This window comes from Asterias rubens, chromosome 8 (genome assembly GCF_902459465.1).
Source record: "Asterias rubens chromosome 8, eAstRub1.3, whole genome shotgun sequence".
NCBI lineage: Eukaryota > Metazoa > Echinodermata > Asteroidea > Forcipulatida > Asteriidae > Asterias > Asterias rubens.
The window spans coordinates 16,008,855-16,030,476 of NC_047069.1; the positions used below are offsets into that span (position 1 = coordinate 16,008,855).

A 21,622-nucleotide genomic window follows, 5' to 3' on the forward strand; every position below is an offset into this window, starting at 1 on the left:
TTCCACAGTGCTAGAATTCTTGCCGGTAATTTCATCTTTTTATGGATGGCGGCAACTGCCTCGCGTGTAATGTCCAGGAGCAATTGCAGCGCCTATCTCATCCAATCCGAACCCAGTGCTATTTTTAGCCTGCTGCGACATCAAACGAAAGACAGCACGGCCGTGTGCACTTTTCCCATCCACGGCTTGATACGAAAGTTAAGGAGAGAGAGAGAGAGAGAGAATCTATACATCACCGAATACGGTCACGAGAGGGAGCCCTAGCCCATTTGTAACATCACCAACCCAACACAGCGGTATAGTCGTAAGTGAAGGCAGCGAATTACTGCTTTGCTCATTCCCGTGTTTAATACAGGGACAGCTTCCCGCCGAAATAAGTTTCGGTAAGAAAACAGGATTTGGCTTCGATTTCGGGGGGATATTGCGAGAAAGAAAAGCCTTCGCGTAAAGCTCGCTTGATTGAAGGCATTGGTTTCTTGGCCGTGAATGCGTCTCTCAGCCCGCTCGAAAAATCGAGGGAAAAAAAGGTGATCCTTGGAGAAATTGTTTGCGATTATTGCCTGATAAAGCCGCAGTGACGGAGTGATCGAATTGTGACGACGTAAGACTAAAGATAGAGCCATGGTAAGTTTGTTTTTAATTTCATGTAAAGGAGTGTCATTTATCTGTGGAATGGGTTACCAATTTTATCAAAATACACTTTGCCGAAACGTGCGTATGCAATCACCTCATTTTAAGAATCGCACTGCCAGTATGTATATAACAACTTGATTATTTCGGCCCAGAAACATAACAGTACAAGTGGTAACCAATACACCTCATAGTACCTAATGAAAAAACATGGATTATCTCGAATAATACATGAACATGGAACAGACAATTGCGTTCGAGTGTGTATATCTATTGACCGTAACACACGAGGCTGGGTTTAGAGCACGAACTACAGGCTAGTGATACCCAACATGTTCCGGGCATCTCCAGAACGGACTTAATCTATGGGGCCGTTGACGTGTGTCAGCTATACGGCATGTAAGTAGCTTTCAGCCCGCCGAACCACTATGGTACATCAACTCTTATCAGCTAAAGTCCCAGGTTGGAGTGTGCTCCCCGCAAATAACAAACGAAAAGCTATCTCTACCCTCTCTCTCTTTCCATGGAAAATAAAAAAAACATCAAAGGAAAAAGGAGAGTTGAGGGTATACGGTAATTGTAGTCGCGGGTGAACTGTTGAAAAAGGCGCAGTCCGCCGACTCCTTGAGAAAGGCTGTTATATGTTGAAGAGTCAAATCATTTTTGCACGCTTTTTAGCTTCAAGTTTCGGCGGTTTTTCCGAACGTCCTTGTGGTGCTCTGAGAGGTAGCAATGCTTGATTTCATTTTTGAGTCACACGACTAAAAATAGACCACTTTGTGTGGATGGATAAAGGGCCGCTGGGATAGCATAAGATTGTGTATATAGACATCGTAAATGTTTATGTAAATTATTAGAAGTATTCTCTAGTATATCATTGTGTATAAATTATTCGACCTTTTCTGCAAGAAGAAAACAAAAAATCTTCGGCTATTCAAATGTTTACATTGTCTGATGCATTCACTTAAAACTCCGTGTTTACATAAAATTATCTTTTTTGATGGTTCGTTATACCAATCTAAAACTCAGGAAAAGTTTCCTTCCCAACAGCTTCATTCTGTGTGGTAAAATAATCATCAGTGTCAAAAAAAGAAGAAGTTAATTTCACTTTCTAAAAATCGTCAAACATTTCAAAAAGCATTGACCCCTTGTTCTGTTTGTGTTATTGCTCCCAACCCCCCTCTTTACTGCACAGTACGGTTTCGTCAACCATGCCTTGGAGCTACTGGTGCTTCGCAAGTTCGGTCAGGAACAGTGGGAGGCCATTAAGTAAGTCTCGGTTCCATTCCTTCCATATTATATTCCATGTTTTTTAATACCAGCTCCCCGTGATGTAGTACACTGACATTTTCATGTCCTTTTTTTATAAAGCTTGCGGACCGGGCCACATCAAACTAGAAGTTTATGCTAATTTGTGAAGTAGGCATGATGCGGATTAGCATAATTTTACGCATGGGTGTTGCTTCTTAGCTTCTCGATGACGGTTAAAAATGGCCGCTCTTAAAGTACTTGAGGCGTATGACCAATGAGTCGTATACTAGAAATAAGTACAGCGACCTCAGTAGTATTGGTAAAAGCAAGAGATGCTGATAAGAAAATAGTTCGATTGGTAATTTATCTTCACGCATTAGAGCAGGGACTGTGTGCTACTTGCTTTTCCTCATTGATCCCAAGTCTCGACACTCATGGGGTGACAGGTCTTTTTCTTCAGCCGCGCCACGCATCTGGAACTCTCTACCACTTAATCTTCGATCTTGTGTTTGTACCGCAAAATTCAAGTCTCTTCTCAAAACTTATCTTATGTCACAGGTTTTCAATGACTAATTTTGTTGTGTCTGTTTTTCGTTGTGTTGTGTTTTGTTTTTGTTTTGTTTTTGGTTTTACTGCGCCCTGAACACCCAGCAGGGTGGATATGTGCGCATTACAAGTCTTATTATTATTATTGCTATTTCCTTTACTTTGTCTTTATATTTGTATTAGAATAAATCAAATTTAGATCAACAGAAATTGTCATATGTTAGCATTGACACGATCCAGTGGTTTAGACCTTTCTTGATCGCGATAAATAACTGCTGTCAACTGCAAGCATCCAGCCGCTGAAATTGTTGTTTGAGCTGCTGCTGCTGGGCTGCATGATAATGCTGGTGTTGATATTTTTGCTGCTGCTTCGGGCTGATTTTGCTCATTGATGGTGTTTGTGCTGCTGCTGATGTTCGACTTCTCATATTGCTGATGTTGCTGCTGTTAGGCTGCATTGCTATTTGCTGCCTGGTTATTACTGCCCATGTTGCTGCTTCTGCTGCTTCTGAGTTGCGATTCTTCATGTTGCTGCTCGTGCTGCTGCAGGGATGTTATTGCCCATACATGCTGTTTGTGTTGCTCCTGAGTTGCTGACGGGCTGCTATTGATCATGCTGCTACTACTGTGATGCTATTTGTCACATGTCTTTTGGTGCTGCTGCTGTCTGGATGCTTTTTGAATGTTTTCGTGCCTAGTGTTGCTGCTGCCGCACTGCTGTTGCAAAGCTATTTGCTGGCGTATTGCTGTTGCTCCTGGTGTTGCTGCCGCGCTGATGCGCTTCTGTTGTTGATTTCGTGTGTGTTGTTGCTGCTGTCTCACTGCTGCCGAAATGCTGTTGCTGGTATAATCAACCAATCAATGCAGCATGCTGTTGTGCTACAGTTGCTCCTGTTTAGTTGCTGCTGTCAGGAGTTACATGTTTAGTAGTATAATGTATGGTCTTAAAGCTTTGTAGCAAACATTATTATGAGTTGTTATTAATAAAACGTACTCGCCATAGTACTTCTCCATTCTCTATAGGTTGAGCAATAAACAGCGTTTTTTAAACGCATGACTGAGCTCACTTCATTATAATATAAGTAGCACAAACCCATAAAACTGTTTCAGTACTTCCCTTATTGATCACAGCGGATATGAGTTATAATATTGCGTTTTTTATGACCCCCTCGAGATTCGATGTAACTCGACACTTCGTTTTCATTATGCGAAATATAGAGAATACATTATTTGAACAATCATCTTATGAGACGCAGTGAAATAGAGCCAAATATGGAGACATATTCCAAAAGACAAAGTCTTTACACCAACACAGAACTAAAGTTAAAGACAGTGGACACTGGTAATTGTCAAAGACCAGTCTTCTTTACTTGGTGTATCTCAACATATGCAAAAAATAACAAACCTGTGAAAATTTGAGCTCAATCGGTCGTCGAATTTGCGAGATAATAATGAAAGAAAAAACACCCTTGTCACACGAAGATGTGTGCTTTCAGATGCTTGATTTCGAGACCTTAAATTCTAAACTTGAGGTCTCGAAATCGAATTCGAATTCGTGGAAAATTGCTTCTTTCTCGAAAACTACTTCACTTCAGAGGGAGCTGTTTCTCACAATGATTTGTACTATCAACCTCTCCCTTATTACCCATTACCAAGTAAGGTTTTATGCTAATAATTATTTTGAGTAGTTACCAACAAGCTCGGACGGAGCAAGAATGTAAATCATATTGACTAGGAACTCAGAAAGGTGAAGGATGAACAAGAGAAGAAGCTACTCAAGACAATCAGAGACAAGATGTTTCTTGTAAGAGTTCTTAAAGCAACCCACAGACGACCCTGCCCTTTATTACTATTCCAAAGACGAGGTCCGCAAAATCTCAAGGTGTTCAGAGAATATGTGGTGCGTGTAAATGGAAGAAAAACTTTGAGGTTTGATCTGGTGTTATGACTAAAATGAACGATTGCAGAAAAATAGGAGGACGAAACTATACAAATACAATGTTAACCCATTATTACATAAATTGAAATGTTGCACATTACATGACGTCACTAAGAATGTTTGAAATCAAAAAGAACATTGATTCATAACATTGAATTTGGATTCATAATGTGGCTACTAGACAATATGATAATGTGAAACTAGACACTTATACAGGTGAAAGATAAAAAGAAAAAAGCTTCTCAAAATATATCCCATTTTGAATAGATTTGATGATGCACTTTACATGACGTCATTCAGAATATTTTAAATTTAAAAGAGCATTAAGCCAAGATATTGAGTTTAGATTCACCTTGCGTCTAGAAACTCACAGAGGTGAAGGTTTTGCACTTTACATGACGTCACTTATAAATAAATGCTTACATTGCAAATGCTTACATTATTTATAATGTTTGAAATCGAAAAGAGCATTGAACCATGACATTAAATTAAAATCCATGTTGTGGCTAGAAACTAGAAAAAGCTACTCAACATTTAACCCAATAGGATCCTATATTACATTTAATTAGATGTTGCGCATTACGTATTGTCATTTACAATATTTAAAATCGAAAAGAGCATTGAACCATGACATTAAATTAAAATCCATGTTGTGGCTAGAAACTAGAAAAAGCTACTCAACATTTAACCCAATAGGATCCTATATTACATTTAATTAGATGTTGCGCATTACGTGACGTCATTTACAATATTTAAAATCGAAAAGAGCATTGAAGCGTGACATTAAATTAAAATCCATGTTGTGGCTAGAAACTAGAAAAAGCTACTCAACATTTAACCCAATAGGATCCTATATTACATTTAATTAGATGTTGCGCATTACGTGACGTCATTTACAATATTTAAAATCGAAAGGAGCATTGAAGCGTGACATTGAATTGAAATCCATGTTGTGGCTAGAAACTAGAAAAAGCTACTCAACATTTAACTCATTAGGGACCTATATTACATTGAATTAGATGTTGCGCATTACGTGACGTCATTTACAATATTTAAAATCGAAAGGAGCATTGAACCGTGACATTGCATTTAATAGATTTATTTCGTGGCTTCCAATAGAATAGCCAAGAAAAAAGACAAGCATGAGAAAATGATGAAGACACCAAGCCACGTTTCCGCTTATTACATACAGTCATGTAAGCGAGCAAATCATACACGGTCTAATAGAGTTCCAGCGTACATGTGCATAGTTCACTGCAGCCTCTTTAGTCTGTAATTGCAATGGGCATGTTGCCCCGGGCCGGCCCAGAACACCACACAGACTAGCGAGTCCCTCGGGCACAAACTGCCATGAGTTGAATGATTCATTTAGGGAGAAATCAAAAATAAAAATGAAGGGGGGATGTTATTGGTGTATGAAAGTGAAAACGGTGTCTGGTTTCCGTGAGATATTTTAAACCACAGGATTGGTATTTCTTTACATGGAATGCCATGAAGAAATTGCATTACCTATAGTTGAGGGAAATACATTCCATCGAGTTAGGAAGATGATGTTAAAGATGATGTTTAAGACGATGTTAGATTCCTGTGAGATAGTCAAACCCATTTACCAGAATAACATTGATGTAGGATCAATAACTAGGAGTACGTACTTGATCGATTGATGTAAGCCACACAAAAAAACGTCCTGCCAAGTAATGATTACTGAAATAAGGAAATCTAACCATAAACCGTGCATCTCGTTTACAGTGACAGAGGTCCCCTCTTAGCACTTTATCAAAGGGCCAAATTTCATAGAGCTGCTAAGCACAAAAATTTGCTTAACGTGAAATTTCTTCCTTGATACAACAGGATTACCGACCAAATTTCCATGTGATTTTCAGGATTTAGCAAACAACATTTGGATACCAGTATTAAGCAATATGCAACATATGGAAATTTGGTTGGTAATCCTGTTTTTATCAGGGAAGAAAATTCATGCTAAGCAACTGTTTGTGCTTACAGGCTTTATGAAATTGGGCCCTGGTGTTACTATAAAACCTGGTAATGAGCAATGTAGAGTTGTAAATAGTTTAAAACATGGTGGTCTTAGGTAACGTTGTTTTCGAGAAAGAGGTATGATTTTTCATTAATAATGTTAAAAAAAACATTTTCAGGCAGCTGAAAACACCCACATTTGTGAAACAAGGATGTTTTGCTTTCGTAATTTTCTTGCAACTTCGATAATACCAATTGAGTCAAAATGTACACAGGTTTGTTAGTTTATACATATGTTGGGATACAACTTGTGTGAGAATACTAGTGTTTGAAATATACCAAAGGTGTCAAGGGATTGGTTTCACAAAGAGTTAAGACTAGTCTTATCTCGAGTTAGGATGGTTTACTCGTTCTAACTTGTCTTATCTCGAGTTAGGATGATTTACTCGTTCTTACTTAGGACTAGCTATATGTTTTTAATATCTCCTACAGGGCTAGTCCTAAGTAATATGACTAGTTTTAACTCTTTCTGAAATCGACCCCAGTGCCTTTAACATCCTCTCATTGATTGAACATGCACACCCATAAATGCACGACACAAAAAAACAGATACAACAAAAGGTATCTCACTTCACACACAGCATACCTCCATAATAAGGGCACCCAGCAGTTTGAAGTATTTTTTCAACAGGATCGCCAGAAGTTGACATGTTTTGCTAACATTCAACGGGGGGTCAATGATATGGGACAGTGTGTAATCACCAGAACAGTCAGTCGACCCATATTAACGGCTGGGGGCACAGTTCGTGTGTAATGTACGACACCTCCAGCTTTAGTGAAACATATAATCAAAAATTAATTACAACTCAAAGGACCCAATTCAATAGTCACAAAAAAAAAAAAAAAAAACACACACATGCCTTTCTTCATATTTTCCAAGGGTAACTTTTATATACACTGACCCGATTCTACTTACGTCAAAGGTCTATTGTGGCAATATGTAAACCTCCATAATTATATTTATTTATGCCCAGTCATAAGTCAGTTTTTGTATTACTGTCTGTATCTATATACTGTAGTTACAAATTTATTTATTCTACCAAAGAGCCGGTGCACCGCGGTGCAACACACTCATTGATCAACGTCATACAACGGCATTGTGTTTGGGTTTGTAATGTAATTTCGATTGAGAAATAAACAGGCCATGAATATAGTATTTTATACAACATTATTCAATTATGCATATGCTTGACAGAAATGGAACAAAAGCTCTTTAAGTTCACATCTGGAAAATATTTACTTCCCTGGTGAAGTGTGCCAGCGTCCTACAAGCTCATTTATAGCGATTACTGACTTTCGTTTCCCTAAAACACAGTCTTGTTCTCCACAATTGCACCTGGCAAACAATTTTCTAATGTTTCAATGGCGGCCAAGTGACGCATACAAGAAGAGAGCGTAGAGAGAGAGAGAGATAGATAGCCCGCTGGAGGGAACAGTTGCCCATGCCGGGGCATTTACTCTTCGAAATTAAACACACACTCAAGTTGGCCCACGGCTTTAAAGAGTTGTAAATTGTGGCGGCTCGCGAGCATTGGAAATCGCGTTCAAGTCACCGGTAAAAAAAAAAAAATTCCCGGCTTGACATGAAGAGCCTGATTGCTGTATTGCAATTTACGTGGGCAGGTTAAAGACACTGGACAGTATTGGTAGTTGTCAAAGACCAGTCTTCTCACTTGGTGTATCACAACATATGCACAAAATAACAAACGTGTAAAAATTTGAGCTCAATCGGTCATCGAAGTTGCGAGATATTAATGAAAGAAAATTACACCTTTGTCGATTTCAAGACCTCAAATTCAAAATCGGAGGTCTCGAAATCAAATTTGTGAAAATTTACTTCTTTCTCGAAAACTAGGTTACTTCAGAGGGAGCTGTTTCTCACAATGTTTTATACTATCAACCTCTCCCCATTACTCGTTACCAAGTAAGGTTTTATGCTAATAATTATTTTGAGTAATTACCAATAGTGTCCACTGCCTTTAAGACAGGCTGAGAGCAGTAAATGCAGCTTGGGAAAGAAATTGATCGATTCTACGGAGGATCGGGTTCATCTTTCAAGAGGATTTCAACATGGAATACAGTTTAAGTGAATAGAGAGAGATCTAGGGACGCGCATGGGGGAACAGGACAGGTAGATGTGGAAAACCAGTCAAGGACTAGTAACATAATAAAATGTGTCTGTGTTAACCTTGATTTTAAGTGTTGGATTTTTAAATGTGCATGGTGGAGGTATAGAAAGGTTTGCAGTAGCAACATTTGAATATCTCTTTTAGGTATAGTGTACGGAAAGAGTCGTTAAAGGCATGGACAATATTACTCAAAATAATTGTTAGCATCACAATCTACTTGGTTACGAGCAGTTGGGAGCTGTTGATAGTATAATATTGTGAGAAACGGCTCCCTCTGAAGTAACGTAGGTTTTGCGAAAGAGGTTATTTTTCACCAAAATATGAAAAGATTTAAGGTTTGAAGCCCTTTTGGAGATCTGAAAGTACACCATTTGGAGCAACCAGGTTTTTTTCTCCTCTTTCATTATAATTCTTAACACTTGAATGGCCAATTTAGTCCAAATTTGCGCGAGCTTGTTATTATTATGTTGGGATACAGCAAGTGAGAATACTGGTCTTTGACAATTACCAAAGCTGTCCAGTACCGCAAACCTTGATTTCACCATTTCTAGATTGAAAAACATAAATTATCCGTGGTTATATGTAAACAGACCATAAAGGTAACAGTGAACGACTCATTACTCAATGTTAAGTAAACAAACGAGGAACATTCGATCAGAGGTTACGTGTGTCTGTTCACGTGCGCCTGGAGTGTGCACTTAGTAGCAGTCAGTCATAAAATGCACTGGACACCTTTGGTAATTGTCAACAACCATCATTCTCACTTGGTGTATCCCAACCTTTGCATAAAATAAAACCCATGGAAATTTGGGCTCCATTGGTCATTGAAGGCGAAAGAGAGCAATGAAAGAAAAAACACATTTGTGTGCTTTCAGATGTAAAAAGGCTTCATATCAGGCCCTGAAATATTTTAATATTGAGTGAGAAATTCCTTTTTCTCAAAATCTACTTTATTTCAAAGGGAGCCGTTTCTCACAAAGTTTTATATTGTCAGAAGAAACCAAGTAAGTTTCTATGCAACATTTATATGGATTATTAACCAATAGTGTCCAGTGCCTTTAAACGGCCCTTTTAGAAATATAAGCACAGAGAGAGTACAAGTCAGTTAAAGGCAGTGGACACTATTGGTAATGGTCAAAGACTAGCCTTCACAGTTGGTGTATCTCAACATATTCATAAAATAACTGACCTGTGAAAATTTGAGCTCAATCGGTCATCAAAGTTGCGAGATAATAATGAAAGAAGAAAACACCCTAGTCACACGAAGTTGTGTGCGTTTAGATGGTTGATTTCGAGACCTCAAGTTCTAAACTTGAGGTCTCGAAATCAAATTCGTGGAAAATTACTTCTATCTCGAAAACTACTCCACTTCAGAGGGAGCCGTTTCTCATAATGTTTTATACCACCAACCTCTCCCCATTACTCTTTACCAAGTGAGGTTTAATGCTAATAATTATCTTGAGTAATTACCAATAGTGTCCACTGCCTTTAAGTCCTTGGTGCATGTGCATAGCTATACCAGGCATATCCCATACCAATCACTTATACCTTAAAGCAATGGATGAGATGATATAGCATTATAATGGCAATGCAACTGCTACTTATGGTCCGATTGGATCGATACCTGCCATGACATATCTAACCTCTTTCACTAACAAAGTACGGTAGCATTAAAGTCTACAATCATTCTTCGGTTAGTCAACCTTCTCCTTGTAGAAGAATTTGAAACAAACTCAGCTCAACATTAAAGGGTTTGGGTACTTTTGAACGACAAAAAACACACTGCCCAAAGATTTTATCTAAGCTTACACGGTTTTAATTTAAAGATGGTAGAAAGCTTCCCTTAAAATTGCTGAGGTGCTATAGTTTTTAAGCAATGTCACGAACAACGTTCATCTCAGGAAACGAAAACTATTTTAGCCTGTAAAACCTATTTACGCGACTCTCCTGAGCATTGCTTGTGATTTCACCTTTTTCTCAAAGACTTGACGGCAAATGAAGCTGAAACTTCTACAGTCATTAAACAAAAATACATCTTCCTCCATTCAGAGTGAATATGGATTCATGTCATTCAACAACGTGATCTACAAAAGGTATCAAAACCCTTTAAAGGGAAGGTAAACGTTTAGTTATCACTCTTCAAAATTAATGACAATAAAACTTACTTGGTTTAGAAGAACAGCAAAATCCGACGGTACAAAAAACATACGTCATACTATGTTTCTCCGAGTGTGCGTTCCAACTACGGGTTATTCTTCCTGCGTGGACATAACCGCTCCGGATATTCGGTGATATCTCGCGACAACCTTATGAAACGAAATTTTCACAGGTTAGTTTATCGTATCAGTCAGAGAACAATCGAATGGTAATTAAATGTATACTTGCACTTTAAAGGAACACGTTGCCTTGGTTGGAAAGATGTTTTAAAAGTAGAATACAATGATCCACACAGGTTTGCGTTGTGTTCCTTTTTACTGTGCGAACTAACACGGTCGGCCATTTATGGGAGTCAACAATTTGACTCCCATAAATGGCCGACCGTGTTAGTCGACGAGGTAAGAGGAAAACCGTGCAATTGCGAGGCATGTTTGTGTGGATCATTGTATTCTACTTTTACAACATCTTTCTACCCATATGCATTTTATAACAAACGGTTACAAACGCTTTTCAAAGACCAAGTCGACCGATTCAAGGCAACGTGTTCCTTTAGAGATGGGAAACAGACGAAACCAGTAGAGATTAAAAAAATGATTTCTTTACAGTTCAACATTGGGGGGGGGGGGTGCTTTGATTAAGTTAACCTTCTGTTACACTAAAGTCTGAAAAAGCTACTTGCTTATAAAGGGACAAGCATATAATATTACAACCATTTCCACATCCACAGTACTTTTAAGTGCTTAAAAGCAGCATGTAGCTTTAGAGTCCAGCTTCTCCAGAAGACGACCAGAGCATGCTAGTCGAAACGTCGAGTTGAAACCGACGGTTTTTCAGAACCACCTCAACTCATTTAGAGATAGTCATTACATGATGTTACCGCAACCCTTTCCATATCGTATTTCCACCATGAAAAGTTTCAAATCATACTGATACATTACAGTTAGTTAATTTGTCGATTAAAAATGTTACATGACTTATCTCTGTTCACGGGTTTATTTATTTGTTAATTTTTGCCCACTGAGTGTTCAAAGAAACGTACACATTCCCTTAGATTGTACAAATGTTTCATACAATATTCATCGACGTTGGACAAGTTCGACTGTAATCTCAAAAATACGCGAACCGCCAAAGTCCACATACCCCTTCTCAATTTATTCTCTCTATATACAGCACAAACAAACCACAAATCCAAGCAAACTTGTATTATATTGCCCGGCGGTTTTTGTAGGATTTGGAAAGTTATCAAGTCTGTATTCCTTCGTGATCCTGTGTAAATAAGTCTGAGAAAAGAATCGCCTTAAAGCCTTCAATCACAGAGCACTCAGTCTAAGGAAGAAAAAGAAAAATAGTCCGCGGTAAATCAAGAGGATAAATTCCCGAGCGTTCAACTACAGAAGATACTTTCCTTAACGTGAACAGAATTCTGAAGCGTGATGTTGGCACAGTTTGATGAGCAAAAGTTCCAATGCCCTCAAGGCCATCTTGTGAGAAGTTTCAGCTTTAATTTCGTGTCTCTAGTTATCTAGACTAGCTTCTTCTCTTTTTCATCCTTCACCTTCTTGAGTTTCTTGTTGGCAATTGGAGGGGAACAAATTATTGTAGATCAGAGTAAAAGAGAGTACGAGGCTGTCAGATAAAGCCCATGTTTGGAGAAGACAGCATGTAGACGGACAGACTACAATCACAGTTAAAGCAAAACAAAAACACAGACTGACTTAAAGTGATTTAGTTCAATTGATTGATTAGTTGATTGATTATTTGACATATTGATTGACTGACTGACTGGTATTGTTCAATATATATTGTAATGTCTCTCTGTGTTTGATAATTAATTCGTCGTGAAATACCATCTGAATGTATTATTTGTTCAAGAGAAACGCACACATATTACTTAGCAGTCGATCATAAGTATATACAGAAATGTTCCTCTCTTCAATTATTATCTGATATAAATTCCTTTTGACCATTTGCACCATCATGCTACAAATTTCACTAGATTAAGGCAATAGAACCATCCAAAGCCACGTCAAGACCACACATGAATCTGTAATACGATGGGAGGGGTCAGCTGTTATGGCATTCAGTGCAGTAATGATCACATCCGTCCAGAGAGAGAGAGAGTTAATCTTGATCACATCCGTCCAGAGAGAGAGAGAGAGAGTTAATCTTGAAAACTCTGGAGACTCTGGAGGGATTAAGCTTTCCTTGCTCATTATTTACCAAGATGAGAAAAAGAGTCTTAGATCAAGACAATCATCGGCTGTATTGAGAGTTTGATATGCTACCTACTGACCTCAGTGGTGTCTAAATATAGGCAGATTCTAACATTGAGATTATTGCCATATGGTACGCTAATGTTCGGATGTTTTCCTCCTCTGCTTTTTTTTTTTCATTAACAAATAATCGCAGGCGGAAGATCCTTCCAACGGATGGGTGAGCGAAGTAATCTGCAATAAAGAACACAATGGCTGGAAACAATTCGCCCGGATACAAAACAGAGTGTCCATAGATTTTTTTTTTTTAAATCAACAGCCACAAAACATCTTCGTGGTTAAAAATCCAAACAACGTCTACCTTCGCTCTGATATATTGTTTACTTCTTCCACGAGAATCTGATAATTTCCCCCACAACGTAAAAACAAAACTGTTTTCGTAAACAACAGACCACTTTACCTTCCGTACAAATTCAATTAGCTTCGTATTTTGACAACCTCAATAGTATACGTTACCACATTATTGAGAACACAATCCTTGCGTTCTAATAAATAAATCTCAATCTCTTTTTTTCTTCTCGAAAATGTTCATCTATTGCACTGAATCGATAAGTATCAGGTGACATTTTTATATATCCTCTTCAGCGCATGACCCAATGTAAATATTAAAAAGGAGAAACAATCCCCCCTTCCATCTGCCAAAGGGAAACCGATCCTGCGATTTCTGATTTGATAGCAATCATGAATAACTTCTCTGCGTTACATTTTAGTGTAGACCCGAGGATGTTGATACCATCCTGGCAGGCGGTAGGAACTGCATAGCATTAAAGGGTAGCTGCATTTAAACGATTAAACATGACTTTTTAAACCTGAAATATATATATATATATTTTGTAATAAATGCGTAAGTATTTTAAAAATAGTTTTCAAGAGTTTAGGGGAACCCACCCCGCCCCTAAAATGGAGCCTTCATTTGCCTAAACGTGACGTCATGTCGGTAACTCGAGCCGCCGGGCCCCCTGGCTGGGTGCATACAGAGACGTGTGCACTGTGTGGCCTGGTACCTAGGCGTGTGTAGTTAGGGACCAGACTCTTTTTGCCGACGATATGTTTGAATTCCCGACGTGACGTCGATGGTAGGGGGCGGTAACAATCCACAAAGGGGGGGGGGCATGACTTATTCGCTAATAACGCAAGTCAGATATGTCGGGAATAAACAAAACACATTTTATTGATGTTCAATACATTATCAGAAATAAATTACAGCAAAATGAACTGTTTTATTTGAATTCACTGCAGCATCCCTTTAAAGGCACTGAACACCTTTGTAATTGTCAAACACCAAATTCTCATTTGGTTTATCCTAACATATGGGATACAATTTGGACTCAAAAAAAAGAACCCTTGCTGCACAAATTGGAGTGCCTTTATGTGCCTTAAAAGGCTTCAGGACCGAAGTATTTTATTAGATTCAAATATTTTAATGAAAAATTGCCTCTTTCTCTAAAAAACTAAGTTACTTCAGAGGGAGCAGTTTCTCACCAAGTTTTATACTATCAACAGCTCTCCGTTGCTCGTTCAAAAATAATGCTTTTAATTTGTTTTATAGTATTTACCAGTTGTGTCTAGTGTCTTTAAAGGTATTCAAGCAGCATTGTTAGAGCTGACAGAATAGTCGTATACAGTGTTGTGCGATCAACTATATTCATGAAATAACAAACCTGTGAAAAATGGGCTTAAGCCATTCCGTGGGTCAGAAGCGAAAACCATTGAAGTTTTCATCATCAACAAAATGCATATACGTTAATAACGTTGGTTGTAAGAACAATCACGTGTTGCGTTTGTTTCTCCCGGATGCGATTTCATTTTAGAGAGAAATCTGTCACTTATAATAGTTATAGTATGAGATAATCAGTAAGCTTTCAGACTCAAATTAAACAAAGACGTGTTTTACCCTTACCAAATAATTATGAATAAATACCTACTATTCACACGTACCTATGGTTTTAGTGAATGGTATCAATGTTTGGATGGTTTATATGTTTACATTTAATCCACATTCCTGCCTTTTGCCCACCAACCCACTTAGCCTATCCAAAAACATCAGCACCATAGAAGTAGAACGCTTAATAATCTAGACAGAACTTTCACTGGCTCTCCTTGTCCTTAAATTGATTTCATATTTGATAGTTCAGATTTCTAATTGATTCTACAAGTTCATTACAAGTTTGCTCATTGGAATACAAGCTGACAAAGTTCAGTTAGGTTTCAAAACGTGTTCGTTTGCTGAGCAACAAATTTATTCAAATGTAAAACACTATTACGTCACAATATATGTTAAATTTGCATCGGGGATAAAGAATATTACGTCACAAATCAATAATTTTGTGAATATCTTGAAGCGTGTAAATTTTGAGTTTGAATTAATTTTGAAAGTTGGAATTTCCACAGTTATTTTTTTTTTTACGAAATGTTATTTGTTTATCTACAGCATTTTGTAATGTCATTGTTCATTTTGTCTGTCTTGTCCTTGTTTCTTCTTCGCTGTTTGTATGTCTGTATATGCTAATTTATACAAGCCTCGGTTTATACCCTAACAGCATCATGCTCTCGCTTCTCTCTTTCACATATTTAATTCCTATTTTAATCGTTTATTATTTGCTCTAACATTATTGTGGATACTTATTTGATGCGCTTTGGATTTTGTATGTACTGATAATTCTCATTATTGACTTGAATTGAATTGAGTGGAATTGTATTGAATGAAATTAAATTTAATATCTCTAGTATATAAAACAATTTCAGACACCGAAATGTTACTGGTCGTATTTGTTGTTCTGCCACGGCTTTGTTCTTCCTCCGTGCTAATCAATTGTCCAATCAAACTACTCAAGAAAGAAAAAACAGTCGGGTCACAAATCAGAATCCCAAAACACACTAATTTCAGCAGTCAGGGTACGAGACAGGATGCTCCAGCTTGAATCACAAGCCCTCTCAAAACGTCGGCATTTAGCTTATGCAGGCTCTACCTGACCGTTAAAACCTTGTACTGAAATCACACATTTTCATTTAACTGATGGATCCAAACGCCAGAGCCCATCAAGCAAAAGCCCGCAGTTTCGATAAGCGCCACAATGCGACTAATTACCCAAAATAAACCGCCACCGTAAGCTATGGTAATTCCCGACTGCAGACAAAAACAAATACCGTGTGATAAGAAGCCATTGATGAGTGTTTATTTCCTATGGATGACTTATTTATGGCGATGGTATTTCAGATGTAAATACTTGACGGCCCAACACCATATTCATTTCTAGACAGAGGCTCCTCTAAGATGAATAACAGACATACTCAATAATTTAGTCTGTGTCAGTAAGCTGAATATATCTAAGTTGTCTGGACAAGTATCGAGGTGATACATGTAAATCTATCTAACCATGAACCCTGCTTTGTTTGATTGAATTTATCAATGTGTGATTGAAAAACCTACTTGCAAATCTTGTCCAATTGACCTTTAACTGAGTTTGAAACTAAAACTTGGTGTGGAATATTGTCACTGTTAAAATGGCTTACATAGACGTTGAGGTCACTGTTACTATATCGTTAATACAGACGTTACTGGCACAGTTCTAAGCATTCACACACACGTTATTGTCACTGTAAATAGCGTTAACACACAAACGTTACTAAAAGTCATTAGCATCTATACACACGTTACCGTCAGTGTCATGAGCGTCCACTAATTAATAATAATTAGCGCTGACAAAGAAGTTGTTGTTCATTCGTTGTCATTCGTTGTTGTCACTGTCATTAGCGCTTACACAATTGACACAGCTTACACGTTACAAACAAATAATAAGCGTTGGCAAAACGTAATATTGTCACAGTTTTAACTGTTGACACAGACGTTATTGTCATATCTATTAGCGTTGACACATCCGACACTGTCATTGGCATTTACGTAAAAGGTGACACAGACGTTATTGTCAATGTCATTAGCATTAACGTAAAAGCAGATGGTGTTTAAATTCGAGTTTAATCTGTTATACAGACAACGTGATAATGTTCTCGTAAAAATACGTAATAATACAGTTCTCGGTAGTTAAACACACTACTGACATTAGACAGGAACTGAACTTGTTCCAATGTTGATCCACACGTACAGAAATGCAGAATTTGTTATTGGCTTCACGTTGGACCATAGCAGCAGATTTTTTCCTATTCAACAACACAACACAAACTTACAAGAAAATTTGTGCAAACAGAAGCAGTCGGGTGGAATAAAAGTAAATGGGAAAGGCACAGCTAGAACACATTGTGATTTGAACCTGAATACCCCATTAACGTTTACGTATAACAGCCGGCATTGACTGTGTAGTTGTCAATTTCATTGTCTTTTTCACGCACAAAAAAGAAGGCCACAGATTTACACTTGTGTAAGTTATGATTTTTTCAATCTAAATTATTTTCCCTTGTAAAGTCCTGATTACTTTCTCCCGAGCATTTAATTACATCAAGTACAAGGTCACCACGCGCCATTCCAGCCTAAATAAATAAAACGACTTTAACGAAGTTACCCTTGTATTCATTTCCTCAGTGTAGTTGTTCAATCGATCCCTTCATAATCACGGACATCAGGTCCCACCGTCCAAGAATATATCCCTTAATCAAAAAAGCAAGCCCCAGTGAGAAATCCCGGACGCAGCCAGCCAAGCCAGCCACATGCCAGACCCATCAATGAAAATTGATGACACCGGGATTTCAATCTGTCATCATAAGATAGTTTAAGGTCAGAAGTAAAAAGAAACGAATTCCTGGGTTTCTGTTTATGTTTTTGTGTTTCAAACTGGAACCCGGCTCTAATGTACGTCAAAGCTCGACGGTAGATGGTAGTGCAGACTGAGATCATCTTTCGTTCCGTTACCAGCAATGGGGGACCTAGTTTTGTTTGGGTGGATATTGACGTTTGTGCACACGTCATGATGAAGTTGAGAGGGTTGGAGAAATGGAAGGAGATTGAACGTGTATGATTGCACTCTTTATCATTTTGTGTTCTATTTCCACATGACAGGAATGAGCTCACATTGACTGGTTCTTTTTCATTGCTATTTGGCATACCATTCTCCTCTTTTTGCTTAAAGGCACTGGACACCTTTGGTAATTGCAAAAGACCAGTGTTCGCACTTGGTGTATCCAAACATAACATCCATGAAACAAAAAATCTGTGAAAATGTTGACTCAATTGGTAACCGAAGTTGCAAGAGATTAATGAAAGAAAAATTATTTGAGAGAGAAATTACCCCTGTCTCAAAAACTAAGTTACTTCAGACGTACCCGTTTCTCACAATGTTTTATACAGCTCTCCATTGCTTGTTACCAAGTAAGTTTAGTATGCTAACACTTAAAGACCAGTATTCTCACTTGGTGTATCCCAACATCATATGCATAAAATAACAAATCTGTGAACATTTTGACGTAAATGGTCATCGAGGTTGGAAAAGAATAACGAAAGAAAATTAGTTTAGTGAGAAATTACCTCTTTCTCAAAAACTACGTTACCTCAGAGAGAGCCGTTTCTCACAATGTTTTATACCATCAATAGCTCTCCATTGCTCGTTACCAAGTAAGTTCTCAAGATGACACTTATTGTGAGTAATTACCAATATTGTCTAGTGCCTTTAAATATAGGGGATGACTTGTGGCACTCGTATCTTCTATACATCCACTACTCGATCTTATTTGACAGCGAAGAAAATGAGGTACTATATGATTTAGAGTGTGGTGTGTTTTCATTTGATGGCATGCAGTGTTTTTGCATAAACGTGACATGTGCTGAAAATAGGTTTGAATAAATTGGAGCTACAACCGTGCACATTCCATGTATAAATCAAAACCATTGGAACATCTCTTAAAATAACCTTTTTTGTTTTAAAGCAGTGTCGTTTGTCAGTGATGGAAATAACACACTGGACACCACGAAGGAATTTGTCTGTTTTGGTCTTCTGTAACTCAATCAGATGTGGAAGTTCATTGGTTAAAGGCAGTAGACACTATTGGTAATTACTCAAAATAACTATCATCATAAAACCTTTCTTGATTACGAGTAATGGGGAGAGGTTGATAGTATAAAACATTGTGAGAAACAGCTCCCTCTGCTGAAGTGACCTAGTTTTCGAGAAAGAAGTAATTTTCCACGAGTTTGATTTCGAGATCTCAAGTTTAGAACTTCAGGTCTCGAAATCAAGCATAAAAAAAACACAACTTCGTGTGACAAGGGTGTTTTTTCTTTCATTATTATCTCGCAACTTCGACGACCGATTGAGCTAAAATTTTCACAGGTTTGTTATTTTATGCAGATGTTGAGATACACCAAGTGTGAAAACTAGTCTTTGACAATTACCAATAGTGTCCACTGTCTTTAACTAAGACAGTTTTGCGGTAACACCATGTGAATATCTTATTTGAGAAAAGGTTGGTTCTGAAAAAGAACCAGTTATTAACGCCTGAACGTTTTGGATCAATATGTTCTGAAGTCTATTGGAAAAATGTTGAAGAGTGGGATTAAATTTCAAGGCAAAACAAATGTATTTTTCTTGTTGATATTTATTGATCAATGGCTTCATAAAATGTGCTTTGTATATAGTGAGCTAATTCAAAACTGCAAGTCAAAAGAGCAAGAGTATAGTTATACTCATCCCCGGTTTACAACACTGCAAAGTCTGTGTGTTTGTTTGTTTGTTTGTTTGTTTGTTTGTTTGTTTGTTTGTTTGTATGTTTGTTTGTTTGTTTGTTTGTTCGTATGTTTGTTTGTTTTTTTGTTTTTTTGTTTGTTTTTTTGTTTGTTGTTTGTTTGTTTGTTTGTTTGTTTGTTTGTTTGTTTGTTTGTTTGTTTGTATGTTTGTTTGTTTTTTGTTTTTTTGTTTGTTTGTTTGTTTGTTTGTTTGTTTGTTTGTTTGTTTGTTTGTTTGTTTGTTTGTTTGTTTGTTTTTTTGTTTGTTTGTTTGTTTATTTATTTGATTTCAATCCATACATTCATGCACTGTTTCTTGAATCCAAACTTATTTCGTGGTAATAAACAACATACAAAGAGCAAGTTTGTCATATAATAATAATAATAGTTTGAATGGGGGTGTCATCCTGTGAGGACTGGCCTACTTTAATATACAGGAGCATCCAGAACTGCTTAAATGTGATAAAATATTCAGTCAGATGTGATATACATTATGTTTTTAATTTCAAACATGTTTTAAATAGCGATGGATATTCTTTCCACATGGTTGGGATTGAAATTAGTTTAAAAAGGTTGAAATGTCACTCCGAACATTAATGTCAGTAAGTGATGTTTGAAGCTTTGCATGTTGTAAAGGAACATAATAAACTATAAGTTATAGTACACTTGCGGGTACAACCATGTATAAGTATATCTCTTTTGATGGAGTGTTGGCTCTGAAAAGCCAGGGATGCAAACTGACGCAGAATCTGACTAAAATCACATCATTACCTCTTTTGTGAGTCAGGCTAACTCATTTCTGGGTCAACACGACACTTTTCCGGGTCAGGTTAATCCGGAAACGGGTCAGGCCCGAAATCCAGATCACTTCTGACCTGGTTGCTTTTAGAGTGAACAAATAATGTTGGAGCGTATGTTGAACTGGTTATAGCAGTCCAATGCATTGCCACTGTGATCCGTTCACCGATGCGTCGCAAGCAATCATTCCTCATAAGGTGTCACAATATCAACGATTGGTATTCAGTTTGCTCGTGTGATTACCAACGGTTCACTGAAGAGATCAAAGGGACTCATATGGTACCCGGAAACCTTTGTATTAATAATACACGAAGAAGGAGGTCAGACTTCATCGTGTATGAATCAATCACAGAGAGACCCATGGTGATGCCGCTAGTCAAACTAGAATACTGGAGTACATGAATAACGGCCCTTGTGAAACATTGAAGACAGTTAAACACTCACTTCATAACCTGCATCCTTTGCATAAGACCAGTTACACATTTTAGATCACAATGGTGTTATAACTGCACTTATTCGAAGTTCAAGGGCATGCACCCATAAGATATACGTGGATTCTGACGTAAGGCCAAAGAGCTTACTAAACACACATCATTTCTCAAAATAATTATTAGCATAAAACCTTACTTGGTAACGAGTAATGGGGAGCTGTTGTTAGTATAAAACGTTGTGAGAAACGGCTCCCTCTGAAGTAACGTAGTTTTTTTAAAAGGAGTAATTTTCCACGAATTTGATTTCGAGACCTCAGACTTAGAATTTGAGGTCTCGAAATAAAGCATCTGAAAGCACACAACTTCGTGAGATAAGTGTGATTTTTCTTTCAATGTAATCTCGCAACTTCGACGACCAATTGAGCTAAAATTTTTACAGGTTTGTTATTTTACGAACATGTTGGGTTACACCAAGTGAGAAGACTGATTTTTGACAATTACCAATAGTGTCCAGTCTTTTTAAGGAACTCAACACCTTTTGTGAATGTCAAAGACCATTTTTCTCACATGGTGTATCCCAACATATACATAACATAACAAATCTGTGAAAAAAAATTCTCAGTTGGTCATCAAAGCTGCAAACAAATAATAAAGAAAAACTACCCTTATTTCACTTCAGAGGGAGCCGTTTCTCACAAAATGTTAAACTATCAACAGCTCTCCATTGTTGTTACCAAGTTAGACTTAAAGCAAACAATCAT

General features: G+C 37.6%; 1 protein-coding gene across 1 annotated transcript in view; it reads left to right on the forward strand.

The window, feature by feature from the left end:
• Window positions 1-250: 250 nt before the first annotated feature.
• Window positions 251-21,622, forward strand: part of LOC117293890 (guanylate cyclase soluble subunit beta-1-like) — a 61,820-nt gene continuing 40,448 nt past the window's right edge. The window contains exons 1-2 of the mRNA XM_033776366.1: window positions 251-624; window positions 1,826-1,899. Coding sequence (XP_033632257.1) covers window positions 622-624; window positions 1,826-1,899 — 77 coding nt within the window. The 5' untranslated portion in view covers window positions 251-621. The remainder of the gene's footprint in view (window positions 625-1,825; window positions 1,900-21,622) is intronic.